Source organism: Callorhinus ursinus, unplaced genomic scaffold (genome assembly GCF_003265705.2).
Source record: "Callorhinus ursinus isolate GAN/ISIS: 27379988/994484 unplaced genomic scaffold, GSC_fseal_2.0 scaffold38, whole genome shotgun sequence".
NCBI classification, from domain to species: domain Eukaryota; kingdom Metazoa; phylum Chordata; class Mammalia; order Carnivora; family Otariidae; genus Callorhinus; species Callorhinus ursinus.
In genome coordinates this window covers 10,613,126-10,634,948 of record NW_027397100.1, presented here as the reverse complement: position 1 = coordinate 10,634,948, position 21,823 = coordinate 10,613,126, and the positions used below count along the sequence as shown (strand labels likewise).

Genomic DNA, 21,823 nt, shown 5'->3' with positions numbered 1-21,823 from the left:
CTGCCTTCAGCTCAGGTCATGATCCCAGGGTCCTGGGATCGAGCCCTACATCGGGCTCCCTGCTCCGCGGGAAGCCTGCTTCTCCCTCTCCCACTCCCCCTGCTTGTGTTCCCTCTCTCGTTGTGTCTCTCTCTGTCAAATAAATAAATAAAATCTTTTAAAAAAGAAGAAGAAAAAGAAAAATCCAGCTTCTAATATTAATAGTTTCTTCATTTTTTTTTAAGATTTTATTTATTTATTTGACAGAGGGAGAGATCACAGGTAGGTAGACAGACAGGCAGGCAGAGGGAGAGAGAGAAGCAGACTCCCCGCTGAGCAGGGAGCCCAACGTGGGGCTCAATCCCAGGACCCTGGGATCATGACCTGAGCTGAAGGCAGATGCTTAACCGACTGAGCCACCCAGGCGCTCCAGTAGTTTCTTCATCAAATAAATAAAGAATATTTTCTCCTTTCAACTAATTTCTCCTAAAATGAGAAATTTTTAGAGATTAAAAGGAAGCAGGAAAGTTTACTTTTGTCCCCATGAATAAATAAGAAACAGAAGGTAGACACTAAATCAGGATTACAACTCAGTAGGGTATTTTAAGTTTCTAACATAACATCAATCTGCTGAAATTGTAAAATCACCAAAACAACTTGCATTTGGTTTTAAAAAACCAAAATAGTGATTAAATAATCCAAACAGCATCTAGCTATCTTCCTTGTTATTAACATAATTCTATATAAATATTTGCTCTCCATGAAAAATATCAAATATATACAGTTAAGTGTTTGTGGCTTGCAGGATAATGGCTGTTACCACAGATGTGCAAAGCACACATTTCTTTCCAAAATCTGTAGAACCAGGAACAGCTTAAACTTTCTTTTTTTTTTTTTTTTAAAGATTTTATTTATTTATTTGACAGAGAGATAGAGAGCACAAGTAGGCAGAGTGGCAGGCAGAGGGAGAGGGAGAAGCAGGCTCTCTGCTGAGCAGGGAGCCGGACATGGGGCTCGATCCCAGGACCCTGGGATCATGACCTGAGCCAAAGGCAGCCGCTTAACCGACTGAGCCACCCAGGCGCCCCCAGCTTAAACTTTCCCAGTTACTTTATAAGTACCTGCTTTAACTAACTTTATTTATAACTAAACAGTTTACAGAATCAAAATGAATCCTATATTGATATAATCAAATGATAATTGTGGTCTAAACCAGTAAAACCCTTTTGGAAAACAATTTATCAATGGGATATAAAAAATAAAATTATATATATATACACACACACACACATATATATATACCTTTTGACCCAATTATCCTTCAACAGAAATAAAACAATCATTAGGAATCAACCAAAACAATTAAAAACTAGAAATAAAAGAGGAATGAATGATTGGCAGAAAGTTCATTTCACATCAAAATGCTCAGTAAAACCACCAGAATGTAAACAGGATTTGTTTACTATGAGTACTCATATGTAAAAAGATGCATGTGTGGAAAAATGTCAAAGTACTAGACAAATTTTTAGGTTTCTTCTCTTTTCAAACTTGTTAAAGTGTCTTATTCATAGGGTTTCTTGCCCTTGTTTATTCTATTAAAAGATAAAAATAAGCAGCTTTTATTACACACTCTGCACAGGAAAAATTGTTTCACTAATGACTCAAAACCGATACAGTCATAAAAATGAAAAATAGATTTTTTTTAAGATGTTATTTTTAAGTAATCTCTACACCCAACATGGGGCTCGAACTTACAACCCTAAGATCAAGAGTCACATGCTCTACCGACTGAGCCAACCAGGCACCCCATGAAAAGTAGATTCATTTTCCTTTTCAGAACTATCAAAAACAATAACTTACTTAGAAAGAATTCCTCGAAGTCAGTTTTCTCCACACAGCTAGTATACATGCGCAGGGCCGCAATCTTAATCTTCTAGACAAAAAAAAATAAAACCAAACTCAAGATATGACCAAGTATGTTCTAGTGCTATCAGATGTAGGTCACAACATCTTCAACTAGGAGGATAAGTCCAAACCTATCTCTAGGCAAATTTAATAGCTAAACCAACATAGATTATTTCTTTCTTAAAGCTAACCATTCACAAACCTCACATTTTATGATTTAGCATCAAAATGTCAAAAAGAGGGCGCCTGGGTGGCTCAGTTGGTTAAGCGACTGCCTTCGGCTCAGGTCATGATCCTGGAGTCCCGGGATCGAGTCCCGCATCGGGCTCCCTGCTCAGTGGGGAGTCTGCTTCTCCCTGTGACCCTCTTCCCTCTTGTGCTCTCTATCTCTCATTCTCTCTCTCTCTCTCAAATAAATAAATAAAATTAAAAAAAAAATGTCAAAAAGATTTTTCCAATATTTAAATGAAATCTCTCCTTTAATTCAAACTCACTTCATCAGTGAAGGCTCTAAACCACTGTTTGGCATCACTCACATTAACTCTTTATATTCTGAAACCCCTTACATCAAAAAATTACCCATTCTTCTGACCAAAATCAAACACACCAAAAAAAACCCTCAATCTTTCAACCTTACCTCAGAAGCACTACTATCTATTCTGTAAGTCTTTTTTATACCTTGGGGAAAGAGTTATTTTTTTCTATATTTTCCCTAGTTTTATAGTTTGCTGATTAAGACTGTGCTTACAAATAAGGGTTTTTAATGAATGCAAAATATAGTAAAAGGATCAACATTTTACTATTCCCCAAAGCACTAAAGAATTCTCTTAGAATCTTGATCTGAGTGGTGGTTTTAATTTATTCACTGTATACTTAAGATCTGCATATTTTACTGTATGTATATTATGCCTCCATAAAAACAGATCTAAAAGTGAAAAATAAATTATTTTAAAAGTTAAACTGTAGGTCTGAAGACCAACTCAGTGCTAAAGTAAGGAAGTATTCCTAGGGACTTCCAAAATATTTCTTTAAGGATACAATTAAATAAATTAGCCCATCCACAGAGGCTTATAGAAGCTTATTTTTTCTTAAAATAATAGAAAATTACAAACTCAAATATGCAGACTAAAAAAAAAATGCAGAAACAAAATAAAATAGCAACCGAAGAAAAAACAATCTGGAACTTTAGTAAAATTATGTTATTAAGGCTCAAAGTCACCAAAAATATACCATATCCAATACTATATAATGCTCATTTCTCAATACACTCTAGGATCAAAACAGCAATGTCTCTAACAGGCAGAAGTACCCAGAATAAAGTTAAGGGATTATGTCTGTAATTGTAATCAAGATTTTTTTCTTTGCTAATTTGAGGTCTGTCATGTTTTCAAGTCTTTTAGAGTAAAGCTCATATAGGGGAAAACAGAATAAACATAACAACTGAAAAACAGATATATCTACATGGGAATAAATCAGCAATAGAAGCCAATTTAAACAAAACCTATGGTAAGACACTAAAAAAGAACAGCAAATTAAACCTAAAAGCAAGCAGAAAGAATGATATAATAAAGAACAGAGATCAATAAAATTGGAAACAGAAAAATAGCACAGAAAATCAAAGAAGCCAAAGCCGGTTCCTCAATAATATCAGTAAAATTGATAAAACATTAATAGAACTGATCAAGGAAAAAAGAAAAAACAGAGAAGATAAAAATTAGCAGTATCAAGAATCAGAGAGGGTATCACAATATATCCTAATGATATTCACAGAATAATAAGGGACTATTATGAACACCTTTAGGACAACAGATGTGTTATTAGAGAAAATGGAGAAATTCCTTGAAAAAACACAAACTACCAAAACTCCCTAGAATAAATAACATGAATAGTCCTACATCTATTAAAGAAATGGAATTTGTGATAAAAAAAAAAAAATCTTGGGGGCGCCTAGGTGGCTCAGTTGGTTAAACGACTGCCTTCAGCTCAGGTCATGACCCCGGAGTCCTGGGATCGAGTCCCACATCAGGCTCCCAGCTCAGTGGGGAGCCTGCTTCTCCCTGTGACCCTCTCCCCTCTCATGCTGTTTCTCTCTCTCTTGCTCTCTAATAAATAAATGAACAAAATCTTTGAAAAAAAAAAAATCTTCTCCAAAGAAAACTCCACACTCAATGGCATCACTCAACATCACTCAATGTTTCTCCCAAACACCTAAAGAAATTATACTAAATCTACATAAACTCTTTCAGAAAACAAGAAGGAAGAACATTTCCTAGCTCCTTCTATAAGGCCAATATTACCCTGATATCAAAAACAAAGTCACTAGAAGAAAATAAAACTATAGAACCACAGCCTCCATGAATATAGATGCAAAAATCCTTAACAAAATATTGACAAATCAAATCCAGCAATATTTTTTTTAAAGATTTTACTTATTTATTTGACAGAGACAGAGATAGAGCAGGAACACAAGCAGCGGGAGTGGGAGTGGGAGAGGGAGAAGCACACCCCCCCCCCCCCCCCCCCCCGAAGGGAGACCGATGTGGGGCTCAATCCCGAGCCGAAGGCAGATGCTTAACTGAGCCACCCAGGTGCCCTCCAGCAATATTTTAAAAGGACAATAAATCACAACCAACTGGGACTTATCCCTGGAATGCAAAGCTGATTCAACATTAACAAATCAATTGGTGTAATTCACCATATTAGCAGGCTAAAAAAGACGCCTGCTGTTAACTTTGTTAACATCTGCAGCTCTAGGAAGTACTTGACACAGAACACATTTTGGGAAGTACTGGTCTGTATCATCATCAAACTAATGATATCCTCATATTGTTATCCGAATGCTTTGGCTTTGACCAGCCTATTTCTATGCTTGAGACAGGGAGTTTAGGACATCTATTAGCTCTTCACTTCAGTCAACAAATAGTTTATTGAGTACCTAACTCAAGTACCTGATGTGGATCTGGATGTTGTGAATAGAGCAGTAAACAAAGAAGTCAAAAACTCCTGCTTTCATGAAGCCTACCGCCTACCTCAACTATAGACACATTGATAATTTTTTTTTTTTTGCCTGTAACATAGGAGAAGACACTCAACTTTATCAGTAACCAGAGGAATGCAAATTAAATCAAAATACCATTTCACACCATCTAATTGGTAAACATTAAACAGTTTGACAGTATCAAGTGTTGATACTGAACCTTTAAACCCTAGCTGATGGACATAATAAATTGATAAAACTGATGATTATAATTTAATGCAGTTAATACACTAGTACCCAGTAATTCCATCTCTCTCTCAAGAAACTCCTGCACAATTTAAAAGGTACTGTCATTATGAAAAGGCTAAAACAGCTTTCTTTGGTAGAGGAATAGATAAGCTGTAGTTTAATTATACAATGTGAAGCTATTAAGCAGTGGAAATGAAAAAACTCAGATCTCCACTCAAAAACATAATGTTGACTAATAAAAACAGGTTGAAAAGTGAGATACCACTTACATAGTTTTTATGAATACAATACATAATAGTATATACGTTGTTTATGGATAGTATATGAGTGGTAAAAGAACAAAAATGTACAAGGGGATGACAAAAATCAACTTTAGAACGTAATTATCTCGGTGGAGAAAGAAAGAAAAGAAAGGAGAAATGGGCTGGTTTATTTTCTGTAAAAGTTTATCTTGGAAAAAATAAAACCAAAGCAAATATGGCAAAAATTAGTATCTGTCAAATATGGGTAGTGGTATATAAATGTCAACACATTTACAATTTTAAGTAAAATTCCTAATGGCTTGTTTATTTTTTTCTCTAACTCCACAGTTTCCTTCAGATTCTCACATAGAGAGTTCTCTAGGTTGATAATTAATCATTCTGCCTGAGAAAGGCGTATTTGCCACCAAGACCCAAATCTTCCCTTAAGAAGGTTTTCCCCCACAACATGTTCATGAAGAAAGCCTTCATTACAAATAATGAAGACTTCACCAGACTGGCCAGGGTATTTATACACTGCTCATAATGTGGCAATCAGGAGCATTTTATAGTTCCTCACTTTTCCTGCAGTGAAGCCAAGCCTTTATACTTGGGTGAGCCATTTTCCTGGACAAATGTCTAAAGCAAGTCCCCTAAGACCATCACAGAGGGACTGGAAATAACAACTTGGGGAAAGAATTTCTTCCAAGATTCATGCATTAATATAAGCTAAAGAGGTAGGTGGACTAAATTCCACCCAGTCAATACAAATCGTTCTGGTTCTCAGAAGACTTCATGTTTATTTCATTCTAACTCTGGAAGACTTCATCAGTGTCCCTGATGAAAACACAAGCACCTCAGACAGCTTTAAGAAATGAAAATCAGCTCTCCCACTGACTGATGCATCTTGTGCCATCTTACAAGATGAAAAATGAATGCAATAAAAGGTTTGCCCTAACAGCTGTGTGGAAGTTGGAGGGGCTTTGAAGTCATTTGAACCTTCTATTCTGTACTGGAATTCCTTCTACAGCATTCTTGATTCATAGTCAACCATCTGGGCCACTGTTCAAACAAGTCCAATGACCTTGGGAGGTTACCTATCCCCCTGAAGGACAGTTCTTGTTAGATTTTTGTTTTATGAATGTAAATCTGCTTCATGTAACATTCACGAAACATCCACTGCCCAGTGGAATACTTTAGTTAGATTAAGTCTCTTTATTTTTTATTTTTTTATTTTTTTAAATACCTGAGAAGAATAATCATGTCCTCTCTTTTCCAGGGTAAGCATCCCTATTTCCTTCAACCACTCTTCATCCAACACAGTTCCTGAAGCCTTCACAAGGCTCACTACCCACTTTTTTTTTTAAGATTTTATTTATTTATTTGACCGAGAGAGAGAGTGACAGAGACAGTGAGAGAGAGCACAAGCGGGAAGGAGCGGGATAAGCAGGCTCCCGCCAAGCAGGAAGTCTGACATGGGGCTCGATCCCAGGACCCTGGGATCATGACCTGAGCCGAAGGCAGACGCTTAACTGACTGAGCCGCCCAGGCGCCCCATCACTGCCCACTTCTGAATGCATTCCAGTTTGACAGTATCCTTCAGAACAGAAATAATTTTTTGGCTTTATGCTAATCTGGAAATTGCCTATTCTATGACATGTGACTGAACCTGGGAAATGTTGTCCTTGTCTTAACTGATATTGCTACATAAAGATAATGGAAAAGAACGATTTCAGGACAAACAAGTAAGAAAAAGCTACATTTAAATTCCTAAATATGAATCTAGAAGAAAAATGAAACTACATATGAAAATGCTACAGAAAAAAATGGAGGAAAGATGGTTGATACTGCTGATGTCAAACAGATATTTTACTCCCTAATGAAAGACATGTGAAAACACAAAACTCAAAGATCTTTCCAGTGCAATCCAATCCAAGTGTCTAGTCAAAGATAACTAAGTCAACACTTACTGAAAAAGGCTTGCAATCTTTCTATTTATTTGAAAGAGAGAGAGAGCAGCAGAGGGAGAGAATCAGACTCCCCGCTGAGCAGGGAGCCCAATGTGGGACTCAATCCCAGGACCCTGAGACCATGACCCGAGCTGAAGGCAGAAGCTTAACCGACTGAGCCACCCAGGCACCCAGGGCTTGTAATCTTTCAAAATGGGAAGTTATACCTATGTTTTCCCACCCAAATTATACTAGAATGTCATACTTTGACATTTTGATATCACAAATTAAAAAATGAAGGTTACAGAAAGTAGACACTGCCACATCATAAAGCCTTTTAAAATGAAAATATTAGGTGAGGTCACAAAGGAACCAAGAAAAATCAAAGGCTAACTTAAACTACAACAGTGAAGAAATTTTCCTGATGATTTAGTAATCCTCCAAATGGTAGCCAACTTTCCCTCTGGAATCATAAAAAAACAGACTAGACAAAGCAATGGTAGCAACCAAGCAGAACTCAACCATCAAGAAATGAATAAAACAGTATATTTTTCCCTTTTTTTTCTTTCTGCTCTCACTTCCCTTTTCTTTTAATTAATTTCTAATTTTCAAACAAAACACATATTTTAAGTTTTTGAATCCAAATGCCATAATCACAAATCTTTTTTCATAAAAGATTCTTGTTAAACACATTACCAAATATACCAATGATTATCATGCTTGCTTTGGCAGCACATATACCAATGATTATCATTTGACAAAATATTAAGATGTAAAAAAGATAACTTTAATGAATATAACTAATATTTTGCTGATGATTAAGAAGGCACTTCATAATCTTAGGGTCTCAAGAACATCATTATTACCTAGTATATGTGTTATCTTCTATACTTTTCAAAGCCCCTTAAAAACAAAATGTTTGTGGAATCACCATTTGCTTTCCAGAATTTATGTAAAAGAGAGATTATAGGGAAAAGCCTATACTTGCTGCAGTGAGAATCTTAGGAAGAGAACCAAACCTTGCAAGGAGAAACTACAAGTCTGTAATAAAACTGAAATTCTAATTTGAATCCATCCTGTTAAAATGGTATAACTGGCATTATTTGATCATTTGGGGCAAAGCTATGATGTTTTCTAGAAAAGTCCTCCCTACTGCTTTGTGTTGACTTGCTTTGATTAACATATAACTTACGACTGATTAGACTTATCCAACATTCTAGCAACCTTGAGAAGTATTAAAAGGCACTTCTGCTATAAAGTTAGAGAGAAATGCTAGCACCAGGAGATAACTGGGCTAATATTTTATTACTTTAATTGGTTAGAGGCACTGTTATAAAAACCCAGGGGCGGGCGCCTGGGTGGCTCAGTTGGTTAAGCGACCGCCTTCGGCTCAGGTCATGATCCTGGAGTCCCGGGATCGAGTCCCACATCGGACTCCCTGCTCAGCGGGGAGTCTGCTTCTCCCTCTGACCCTGCTCTCTCTCTCTCAAGTAAATAAATAAAATCTTAAAAAAATAAATAAATAAAAATAAAAATAAAAACCCAGGGGCAAATATGCACCTGATGCAGAGAAGACATTCATGAATTTATAGCAAATAATGTGCTAGGCCAAGACTTGACTAGGAATGACACAGCTAGCAAATATCCCTCCATAATAAGAATTATAATAAATTACAGAATTAATTAATTTAAAAGTGCTTATTAGTAAAATTTTAACAAAAGTCACCATAATGACCTAGTGAAAAAAAATCATTTATGAATATGGATTCATCAAAGAGTAATATTTCTTAAGAATGCTACCCATCCAAACATTTGGCCCATCTACTTCCTTATAACTCATTTGTATGGCATATCATGTAGCAAGAGCCTGGAAAGCCCAGTCTTATTGGCTTGACTTGTCCTGAGATACTTCTAAGGAATCAGGTTAAGGGAACAAAGTATTCCAGATCCACATATTACATAGATCTGACTCGGAATGGGGGATGGGGGGAGGGACAACACATTTCAATGCTCTCAAAATAATGTATGAATTTCACAGAAACAAAGCAGAAGCTTTACAAAAAACCTATTAAGGAGCAGAACACCCAAAGCCCAAAAAGAAAATAAGAAGAATTTAAAAAGATTTTACCCATTTACTGTATTTCAAAGGTCCTGTAAATCCCATGGCTTCTATTATCTTCGTGAAGGCACCAACCTTCTCCTCAACAGGCTGTGGGGAATCCTTGGTAGTAGAAAGCTATTTCATCAAAAAGAAGGGGACAAAATTAGTTGCAAGATAATTTTTTAAAAAGATTTATTTGGGGTGCCTGGGTGGCTCAGTCAGTTAAGCGTCTGCCTTCGGCTCAGGTCATGATCTCAGGGTCCTGGGATTGTGTCCTGCATTGGGCTCCCTGCTCCACGGAGAGCCTGCTTCTCCCTCTCCCTCTGCCTGCTTCTCCCTCTGCTTCTTTTTCTATCAAATAAATATATAAATAAAATCTTTAAAAAAAATAAAAAATAAAAAGATTTATTTATTTGGGGGGGCAGAGGGAGAAAAAGTCTTTTTTTTTTTTTGGAGAGAAAGAGCATGAGCAGGGGGAGGGGCAGAGGGAGAGGGAGAAGCAGACTCCCTATTGAGCAGGGAGTCCCACAAGGGGCTCAATCCCAGAACCCTGTAATTATGACCTGAGCTGAAGACAGACGCTTAACCAACTGAGCCACCCAGGTGCCCCCAGAGAGAAAGTCTTAAGCAGACTCCTCGCTGAGTGTGGAGCCTGACGTGGGGCTCTATCTCACCACCCTGAGGATCACTACCTGAGCCAAAACCAAGAGCTGGATGCTTAACTAACTGCGCCACCAAAGCACCCCGCAAAAGAATTTTTTAAAAAAGAATGCTTTTGTTTCTTATTAGATCTAAGGGTATTTTTTATTGCTTAGATTTTTTTTTTCACCTAGAATTTCTAATTCTCATTTTTCTGGGCATCTTATCACTCAGTGCAAATACATCTGGAACTCTAATAGGTATCCTTCAAATTTTAGAGCCACCTCATATGCCTATGAACCCATGTTGAGGAAATGACAGATCTGAGCTATGAGAATAAAAGTTCTATGGAAAAGAGTACTTTTAAAAGGAAATCTTGACCCGCATCTCTCAAAGAAGAATTCTGAGAAGAAGAATGCTCTATGTTTTTAACATAACAGGAAAAAGAAAGAAAACTCCTGTCTGAAAGCAGTCAAAGGTCATTCAAAATCATAATCAACCAAAGCAAGCACTGAATAAATGTTCCTAAACTTGTATTTTTTATTATAACACATTTATTTATGACTATCGAAGATATGAATCTTGCAGTTTGCAAATAAACTCCAAGAAAAACCTATTCTACGCTAAGCCTCTCCAAATGAAGGGAGGCTATATAATCAATAAGAAATTCTCCAAAAGTTAATTAAACACATTATGTTTTAACATATAAAAATCTTTACATTACTTTTAACATATAAAAAATCCGTAACAACTTTCTTCTCTAAAGTGCTTTCCAAGCAAGGCAGTACAACAGAAGAAATACAGGACACAGGATCAAAAGCTTTAGGTTCAAATATTCAGTTGGTCTATCACTTATCCTTGTGACCTCGGGCAAGTCACTTCACTTCTATGAGTCTCACCTTCTGCATTCAATAAAATTCCTTCCTTCATCCAGCTAACAATTTTGCTGAGGTTCAAATAAGAAGACCTGTGTGAAAGCAGTCTATAAATGTAGAGAACACTAATAATTCTCACCTTATTTGTGGTGTGATACTTCCTACTCCACTGAACATCTATCCCAGGAATCTGTTCTGATCCACCACATTCTAGGGACTGGCTCATCTGAGGCCACTGGGGGATTAAAAAAAAACAGATGTAAGCAACAGAGAGCATTACTCTGAGTAGAGCTGCTTCAAAGTAAAGACTATAGAATCTTTCCAGCTTTGCTTAACCTAGTTCCTGGTGATCTGATCACTAAAAGAATCCAAGATGGGCACCTAAAATTGTGCCTGGTATGCAGTAGGTACTCAATAAACATCTGCTGGATACCTGAATAAATAAAAGGATTCAGTCCTGGAAACCTGGAACTAAATAAATCTGAGTCAACTCTAGGAACTAGAGTTGCAATAAAGACCTACCTAAACATTGGCAGCAGTGTGGTATAAGGGAGGAAAAAAAAGACTCTTAACAATCAATTTTAAGTTTAAAGCCTGCTTCTGCCACATATAAGCTGGGTGGCCATGAGCAACTTACTGAACCTCAGTTGTAGGGAGGACTGAAGAAGATAACACATGTAAAGTACCTTTCAACAAAATACTTAATAAATAGGAGCTTCCATCCTTACCATAATCACCATCATTGTTGGTCAGATCAGAATTGCCTTCCTTTTATGTTCCCATTGCACTTGAATGTACTTTGGTAATAAAACAGCCATTATTTACAATTTTCATGTGCCAGGTACTATGCTAAGTGCCTTACATATATCGCCTTCTTTAATACTCACCATAACACTATTAGGTTGGTATTAAAATCAAGACCAATAAACATAGTTTTGAAAATAAATTCCCAAGGGAAAAAAATTCATGTAAGAGAGCCTCACTGTAGCATTATTCACAAGAGTGAAAACTGGGTGGGGGGGGTCCAATAAGATGGTTAATTAAATTACAGTAAAGTCATTCAATGGAAAATCATGTAGTCATTGAGATTTTTTTAATACACTTTCTTTTTTAAACCCATTTTATGTTCACAGCAATGCGGAGCAGGAAGTACAGAGAACTCCCATAAACCCCTTCTTCATACACTCACATCCTCCACTATCAGCATTCCCCAGCAGAACAGGACACTTCTTACAACAGATGAACCTACCCTGACACATCATTATCACCCAAAGTCCACAATTTACATTAAAGCTCATTATTGCTGGCAACATGAAAACACTTAAATGTATAAAATTATAGGTAAAAGCATGAATGCATATGGGCATCTCTAGAAACATACAGAAATTAAAGAGTTATTTTGTAAGGTAGTAAAATTATGGATGAATTTAGGAATAGTTTCCAAATTCTCAGTAATGTTCTTTACTAAAAAGGGGTGAGGGAGCAGAAGGAGGGTTACCCCTTCAATTCTGGTTTATTCCAAGAAGAGAGGGAAAACATGAAATGAAAATGATTTTTTTCTTTAATCCTAATGAGGGAAAAACAGAATTTCTAATTGAGAGTTACCATTTACTTTTCTTTCTTTCCAAATAAGGATATTAAAAAATTAGTTAGGATTTTCCTTGTTAGTCCCAAGGACACTTACACTTTAATTCATAGGTATTAAGGAGGCTTTGTAAAACAGACTAAACACAGAACACCTCCCATTACATTACATACATCAATATAATGGTTTATCTAGAACAAAAAGCACTCAAACAGATTCAAAGAACAACCAACAACAATTTCAACTATCTGGGCTTTGGCGCAAATTCTCTTTTACTAGATTACATGATCCTTCTCTTCTCCCATAGCTCCAGGAGTAACCAATGGATTCCTGTGTGATTGTCTCACCAACTGCTATATTTCTGTCCTACCATTATTCATGAGTTAACATTAACACTATTTGAAATACTGAAGTAACTAGGTATCTAGTACCAAGAACACCACCTAGTTTCCCCATACCTACACATATCTATAAATAGACACATTTACTATTTGTTGTTCAAAAAGATTCCCTTGACCTTTAAAGGCATCAATTTTTCCTTTCTTTAAAATGAAAAGATACCAATAAACAACTTTTTGTAAAAGAAAAAAAATACCCTGAAATACTCAAATGTCACTTTTTCAAAGAGGCCTTCTCTGACCATTTTATCTAAAACAGTTTCTTATCATCCCATTATTCTCTATCACAGCAGTAGCCTGTTCATTTCATTCATAGTACTCATTATAATGTACAATTATATATATATGAAACTTGCTTATTTTCTATCACCACTACCAAAAAGAACCATGAGGGTAGAAATCAGGCATATTACCAGAATCAAATACAGTGTGTTAGATATGGGAAACACTCAAATATTTGTTGAATGAACAAACCCAACCACTTATATGGTTATTTCTTATTATTTCCTTCTGTCTTTAATTACATATACGCCATGTATACATTCATTCACCCAAACTTTATTAAACGCCCACAACATGCAAGTCTTTGTGTGAGGTTTTAGGATACAAGCAATTCCTATCCTCAAGCAGCTCATAGTCTTAAGGAGAACAGAAAGAAGACTCACTACACAAGAAACAGAACTAAATATCACATTTTAAAATGGTTAAAGGGGCACCTGGGTGGCTTAGTCAGTTAAACATCCAACTCTTGATCAGCTCACGTCATGATCTCAGGGTCATGGGATCAAGCCCCGCAACAGGGCTCGGCATTCAGTGGGAGTCTGCTGGAGATTCTCTCTCTCCCTCTCCCTCTGCCCCTCCCCTTATTTATGCTCTTTCTCTCTCTCTCTCGCTCATAAATAAATCTTAAAAAAATAAAAATAAAAAATAAAAATAAATAAAATGGTTAAAGATCTTGTACCCCCCCCAACACACACACATACACAGAAGTGTTAGCGAAGAGGCAGAGCAACCAGAACTCTCATACATTGCTGGTGGGAGTGTAAAATGGCACAATCACTTCGGAAAATTACTTGGCATTATCTACATAAGCTGAGTATCACATTCTATAAAACTCAGCAATTCCACTTCTAAGTATATACACCAACAGAAAAGTGTACATATGTTTACCAAAAACCATGTATAAGAATGTTCATAGCAAAAAAAAAAAAAAGAATGTTCATAGCAGCACTATTATTAACAGCTCAAATTGGAAAAAATACAAATCCCATCAATAGATATGTAAACGAGTCATGGTATATTTATGTAATAAAATGCTATACAACAATAAGAATGAATAAACTATTACTACACAGAGCAATACTGATGAAGCAGACATACTGTACATAGAGTACCTACTATATGTTTAAAAGGCAAAACTATTTTAGGATATTCAAAGTGAAGACTGTGATTAACCTTGGCTATGGGTAATGACTGGGGGCTCAAGGAGCTTCCTGGGTTCTATTTCTGGTTCTGGGTGCTGGTTAGTTCACTTTGTAATGATTCATTGACCTGTACACTTATGATTTATGCCTTATCTATATTTTTATTATGCTTCAATAAAATGTACAAAAATGCTTAAAGGTGTGTAATAAACAAATACAGAAATTTGGAGGGGAAAAGAATTACATAGTCATCCAAAAAGACTTCACAAAGAAGCCTTAAGAAGTGGGCAGAATAGAGAAGGGGAGAAGTCAAAGTGGAGGAAGCGCAGTAGAATGGAAAAGCACAGAAGCAGAACAACCAGCTCTGCTTGTCATAAATTTGTTTTGAGAACCAAATAAAACAGTGTACGTGAAAAAGATAAGCAAGCTATAAGGCATAACATAAATGCAAAGACCTATTCCAGACAACTCCAATGATAAGCTCTTTTGCAGGCAGCCCCTCATTAAAATAAATATAAGATTTGACCCTTATTTTTTTCTTTTGCTTTCAGAAAGGTTCTGAAAGTAAAGAGACCTCCCTGATCTGAAAGAAAGAAAGAGGGAGGAAGGGAAGGGAGGGGCGTGGTGGGGAAGGGAAGAGAAAGGAAAAAAGAAAAAAGGAAGAAAAGGAAGGAAGGAAGGAAGGACTCCAGCAATTCTGGAATATCATGGTGTACATAACTGATCCTTTTAGCAAAACTATAAGCTCTCCCAGGGCACAGTCTATCTTATACTTCTTTTATCTTCTGTCCCATTGCTCAATATCATTCTGGGCATGGAGTCAGCACTCAATAAAACTTAGGTGGATTTTTTTCCAATGGTTTTTGTTGTTGTTGTTGTTGTTTGTTTTTTTTAAATAGAAGGACAATCTGGAGAAGGTCCAGAAAAGAACCAGAGGAATGATCAAAGAGATGAATAAAAGGTCCTAGTGGAAGGGTTAAAATGAATTGAGGCTGTTGAGTTTGGAGAAAAAGCAACTGAAGAACTAAGGAGTAACTCAGAATAACAGTTGAGCTGGAAAAAATCTCATAGATCTAAGTCCAACCTTTTCATTTCACAGATGAGGAAACTAAGACCCAGGGAAAGCTTGCAACTTGAGGTAGTTTCAGGACAATTTTTTTTTTAAGTTTCAATTTATACAGTGAGGATAAAACTTACCCAAGTAGCATGAACATAGATAGCAAAAAAAAAAACAGCAATTACAATTTACTGAACATCTCCTATATACCCCACACCTATATGCCTGACATTTTACTTAAATTATCTCACAACTCTACAAAGTTGATACTATTTTCTCCCATTTTAGAAATGAGGACACTAGGGGCGCCTGGGTGGCTCAGTCATTAAGCGTCTGCCTTCGGCTCAGGTCATGATCCCAGAGTCCTGGGATCGAGCCCTGCATCGGGCTCCCTGCTCCTCCCTCTCCCACTCCCCCTGCTTGTGTTTCCTCTCTCGCTGTGTCTCTCTCTGTCAAATAAATAAATAAAATCTTTAAAAGAAAAAAAATTTAAAAAAAGAAAGAAATGAGGACACTAAGGCCCAAAGAAGAAAAGTTCATTGAGGGATTAAACATATATTCAGAGCTACCTTCTTTCCCCTATATCAAGCTGCTTTCAAAAACTTAAGTAGAGGTCAATGACATTATGGTCTGCACACTGAACACAAATATCTTAATTTCTAAACACTCCAAATACCACTCTCCAGTTAAAGGAACCAGTGCTCCTTAAAGAAATTGCTGAATCCAGGGCTAAAGAAAAGAAAATACGACATGAACTTGAAACATCTTGTGGTGCCAGGAAACAAAGAGTGCTCAAAAATGATGAAAGCATGTAGAAAGGAACTTGAAGGAGTTCCTAAGAGCCAAACCTGGGACAATTTGATCAACAAAATTAATAATATGCAAGATGAATTATAACTCACAGAGGGAAATAAATATCCATGAGCTCATACTGATATAATTAATTGAATAAATAAATGGAGAAGTAACAACTCTTCCTTACGGTAGAATTCCAAGCATAAACATAATAGTCATGATGGAAACAGAAAATCATTATACAAACACCACAGTAATGATTATTGCAGTCAAGAACCATCAATAGAATTATCACATAATGCAGTAATCTCACTTCTGGGTATACATCCAAAAGAATTTAAAGCAAGACCTTGAAGAGATATTTGCACACTATATCACTGCAGCATTATTCACAATAGCCAAGATGTGGAAGCAACCCAATGTCCATCAAAATGGATAAAGCAAATGTGGTATATACATGTAATGGAAAATTACACAGCCTTAAAAAAGTAAAATCCTGTCACATGCTACAATATGGATGAACCTTAAGGACATTATGCTAAGCAAGGTAAGTCACAAAGGGACAAATACTATATGATTCCACTCATACGTAGTATCCAAAATAGTCTAAATCATAGAAACAGAAAGTAGAAATGTGGTTGCCAGGGGTGGAGTGGGGTGGGGTGAATTAGTGTTTAATGGGTATAGAATTTCAGTTTAGCAAGATGAAAAAGTTCTAGAGATCTACTGTACAACAATGTGAATATACGGGGCACCTGGGTGGCTCAGTCGTTAAGTGCCTGTCTTCGGCTCGGGTCATGGTCCCAGGGTCCTGGGATTGAGCCCCGCATCGGGCTCCCTGCTCGGCAGGAGGCCTGCTTCTCCCTCTCCCACTCCCCCTGCTTGTGTTCCCTCTCTCACTGTGTCTCTCTCTGTCAAATAAATAAAATCTTTTAAAAAAATAAAAATGAAACAATGCGAATATACTTTACACTACTAAACTATATAGTTAAAAAATGGTTAACGTAGTAAATTTAATGCTATGTGATTTTTCTAACTACAGCTTTTTATTTATTTATTATGATTTTATTATTTATTTATTTGTCAGAGACAGAGACAGCACAAGCAAGGGGAGGGGCAGAGAGAGAAGCAGGCTCCCCGCCGAGCAGGAAGCCTGATGTGGGGCTCAATCCCAGGGCCCTGGGATCACAACCTGAGCTGAAGGCAGATGCTTAACCAACTGAGCCACCCAGGGGCCCCCACTTTTAAATTAATTAATTATTTAATATTATATATCTTAAAAAAAGAACCACTGGTGGGTGTTAAAAGTAGTGAGCAGAAGTATGCTGAGAAACAAGATATCTGCATAGATTCTAAGTATCTTCTCACAAGGTACTTATTAATTACAAAGGGGAAAATAGTAAGTTTATAGTAGGGAAACCTGACAGACATCAACTTAATAATCAAGTAATCAAAGTTAACATCACCAGTAACAATACATATTGGCATCATATATCCCCTGTAATTACGCACTGAGAAGGGAACATCACTTTAGCCAAAACTGCATAACCTAATTATAAGAAAATATTAAACAAACTCAAATTGAAGAACCAAAAAAAGGACATTAATGGAAAAAAGACTGGTAAAATTGGACTAAGTTACATAGATTAGTTAATAGTATTATATCAGTGTTAATTTCCTAGTTTCAATAATTGCACTATGGTTACAGAAGATATTAGCATTAGAGAAAACTAGGCAAAAGGTATATGGGAACCCTACTATTTCTTTTTTTTTTTTTTAAGATTTTATTTATTTATTTGAGAGAGAGAGAGCACGAGAGGGAAGAGGGTCAGAGGGAGAAGCAGACTCCCTGCCGAGCAGGGAGCCCGATGTGGGACTCGATCCCGGTACTCTAGGATCATGACCTGAGCCGAAGGCAGTCGCTTAACCAACTGAGCCACCTACTATTTCTACAATTTTTCTGTAAGTGTAATTTATTTCAAAATTTAAAAGTTTTTATTTTTTTTTTTTTAAGATTTTTTATTTATTTGACACAGAGAGAGGGGGAGAGAGGGAGAGAGCACAAGCAGGGGCAGCAGCAGGCAGGGGAGAAGCAGGCTCTCCTCTGAGCAGGGAGACCGACGTGGGGCTTGATCCCAGGACTCTGGGATCATGACCTGAGCCAAAGGCAGACGCTTAACCGACTGAGCCACCCAGGTACCCTGTTTCATTTTTTTTTTTTAAGATTTATTTATTTATTTATTTATTTGAGAGAGAGCAGAGTGAGTGAGAACATAGTGGGGGGCAGAGCCAGAGGAAGACAAAGAAGCAGGCTCCCTGCTCAGCAGGGAGCCCAACACGGGGGCTCGATCCCAGGACCCCAGGATCACAACCTGAGCCAAAGGCAGACTCTTAACCTACTGAGCCACCCAGGCGCCCCTAAAAAAAGTGTTTTTAAAGTAGACTCATCAAAGTATGACAGAACTTCAAAAGGTTATTTAGGAAAGACAGAGATGAGAATACAATGTCCCTAGCTTTTTGAAAATGATAACAGGATTATAGCATTGGACATTACTTTGCAGATCATCTGATACTATGACTCAACTAATGAAGAATTCTTTTATGTCATGCCCTTAACATACAGTCTTCCAACCATTGCCTGAATACTTCCAGTAACAGGAAATTTACTATGTCAAAATGCAAGCCACACATTCCATGACCCCACAATTCTAATTAACACAAAGTTCTTCTCCATTCTGAGCTAAATCTGTCAGACATGTACCTGAGGAAAACCAGAGTTTTCCAACCAGGGGTCCTCAAAGTGGGAAAATGTGTCAATGAGGCACGACAAAATGTCCAGTTTATTAACATTAGCTAAAATTACATCTTGTCAGCATGAGATAAACCACCCTAAGTTATTTACATGGATGATTTGCTTTAATGCTGTCCCAGAACCTAATACAGTACCTGGTACATATTAGGTACTCAAGAAATGTTTACTGATTCACAGAACGAGGCACAAGTCTGAGAGTCACATGATGAGTTTCCCCCTCCACCACCGATGTATGCACAAAAACAAATGACTTAGAACTCTATGATAAATTCCATTAAAAGTTTCCAATGCATAGAACATACCCCAACTCTGAAAAGAAATAGCTGCATGACTACACAAAGTAGAATGCCTCCTCTGTACAGACATATTCTTTACTCATTCAACATATATTTAGTGCCTACTCTGTGCCAGGGTGAGTGAGAAGCCCAGGAAGTACAGGCACAAACAAAACGTCCTCAGAAGGGCACGGCTTGGGGCGCCTGGCTGGCTCAGTTGGTTAAGCGTCTGCCTTCAGCTCAGGTCATGATCCCAGGGTCCTGGGATCGAGTCCCACATCTGGCTCTCTGCTCAGTGGGGAGTCTGCTTCTCCCTCTCCCCCTGTGATCTCTCTCACTTTTGCTCTCTCTCAAATAAACAAAATCTTAAAAAAAAAAAAAAGAAGGGCAAGGCTTACACACTAGAGGGAATTACACTATTTTAAATTATTTTGGTATATTTACATAAATAAATTATGTAACACAATTTTATATCAAAAATATTTTTAATTGCATCAAATATGAAAAAGAAGTTAGTGGCTACAGAAGGAATTCATATAAATTAGTAAGAAAAATAAATTCCCATAGATAAATGGAGAAATTATACAAGCTTATGATTTTTACAAACTAGAATATAAGATAAACATAGAAAAATGTTTAGCCCTGATAGATAAACAGAGAAATACAAAGCAAAACAAGGTGGGGGGTGGGGGCACCTGGGTGGCTCACTTGTTAAGCGTCTGCCTTCGGCTCAGGTCATGGTCCCAGGGTCCTGGGATCAAGCCCCACATCAGGCTCCCTGCTCCGTGGGAAGCCTGCTTCTCCCTCTCCCACTCACCCTGTTTGTGTTCCCTCTCTCTCTGTGTCTCTGTCAAATAAGTAAAATCTTTAAAAAAAAAAAAAAGCAAAACAAGGTAACATTTTCTACCCAGTTAATTTTTTTTAAAACACCCAATTCAGAGGAGTTAATAATGAAAGACTAGTTATATATACATTGCTGGTGGCACTATAAATTAAAACAACCTCCTTATGGAGAGAGAAACTGCTCATGCTCATTGACCCAGGGTATACCCTCCTAGTAATTTATCTTTAATAAATTATTAAAAATTTTAAAAACTATATATCAAGGGCGCCTGGGTGGCTCAGTTGGTTGGGCGACTGCCTTCGGCTCGGGTCATGGTCCCGGAGTCCCAGGATCGAGTCCCGCATCGGGCTCCCGGCTCGGCGGGGAGCCTGCTTCTCCCTCTGACCTTCTCCCCTCTCATGCTGTTTCTCTCTCTCTCTCTCTCTCTCTCAAATAAATAAATAAAATCTTTAAAAAAAAAAACTATATATCAAGAAAATGGTAACTATATTAAAGCCTATAATGGCAAAAAAATATTGGAAATAATTTTAATATCAAACAAAGCCTAAGAGAATAACACGTAGCCATTAAAAAATTTAATTATGCAATCTAACTAACATGAATAATGTCTGCTCTAATAAGTGAAAACACACCAGAAGAAAAAATTCTGTGGATATTTGTTAAGGTATCTAAGGAAAAAATTAGTACACACATACACACACATAAGGACTGGAAAAAAAACCAGCAGATGTTTTCACGTTTGAGGTCATGGATGATTTTTATTTCCTTTATTACTAAATTATTTGTATAATTAACAAAAATCAGGAGAAAAAACTCTCAAGGAGGGTCCAAGGTAATGAATCACGTGGTCAATGGTAAACTAAGGCCTCAAATAATTGTTCCTTTGGATTTGGTGTTCATAAAAAGAAAAAAAAAATGGAAGAAACATTTCTTACCCCAAATAAAAGTGGCACAATGTGGCTACAAAAAGAAAACCGAAGTTAACTCTGAGACGAATATCTGGAACATTCCCAACAGCAAAAATCATCAGACTGTAGCATGGTATCCTAGGCTAAGTTCCACTGCTGGGGTATTTAGAAGCAACGCCCTAGACACCATACTGTAGGAATCAGTCCTGAGCTGGCACCACAGAGACCCAGAAGTGGTCTCATGAGGTTTTTCCATCACACAATTTGTTTGGTTAATCTATAAATATATGACATTTGCAAATAAACACTAAGGTTTTCATACCAAGCAAAGGAACAACAAACCTTACCTGGAAAGTACCAGACAGAGCCCTGCCCCACTGTCCCTGTGTAGAATACACAGGTACCAATCGGCTGCATACTGGAAACCACTGGGAAATGTTAATCCGGTTCCTCTAGAGAAAGAAAAAAAGTGTCTGTCAAGAATTATTTCCAACTCCATGTATAGAAATGTAGAAATCCTGCCAGAACAGGGTACATGAAAAGAGAACTTCCAGGGCGCCTGGTGGCTCATTCAGTTAAACGTCTGCCTTCGGCTCCGGTCATGATCCCAGGGTCCTGGGATCGAGTGCGGTGTCAGGCTCCCTGCTCAGCTGGGAGTCTGCTTCTCCCTCTCCCTCTGCCCCTCTCTCCGCTCATGCTCTCTCTCTGTCAAATAAATAAAATCTTTTTTTTTAAGATTTTATTTATTTATTTGACAGAGAGACAAAGCGAGAGAGGGAACACAAGCAGGGGGAGTCGGAGAGGGAGAAGCA

The 21,823-nt window shown here is 37.3% G+C and overlaps 1 protein-coding gene across 5 annotated transcripts in view; it reads right to left on the bottom strand.

The window, feature by feature from the left end:
- The window catches only part of UQCC1 (ubiquinol-cytochrome c reductase complex assembly factor 1), a 96,715-nt gene that overhangs the window by 61,611 nt on the left and 13,281 nt on the right, over positions 1-21,823 (bottom strand). For 4 of the 5 annotated variants that reach the window (XM_073880509.1, XM_025876083.2, XM_025876085.2 and 1 more), the window contains 4 exons: positions 21,359-21,463; positions 11,053-11,148; positions 9,427-9,534; positions 1,840-1,912 (listed from right to left, as the gene is read on the bottom strand). In XM_073880509.1, the coding sequence (XP_073736610.1) occupies positions 1,840-1,912; positions 9,427-9,534; positions 11,053-11,148; positions 21,359-21,463 (382 nt within the window). The remainder of the gene's footprint in view (positions 1-1,839; positions 1,913-9,426; positions 9,535-11,052; positions 11,149-21,358; positions 21,464-21,823) is intronic. The other variant, XM_025876084.2, reaches the window with a different exon arrangement.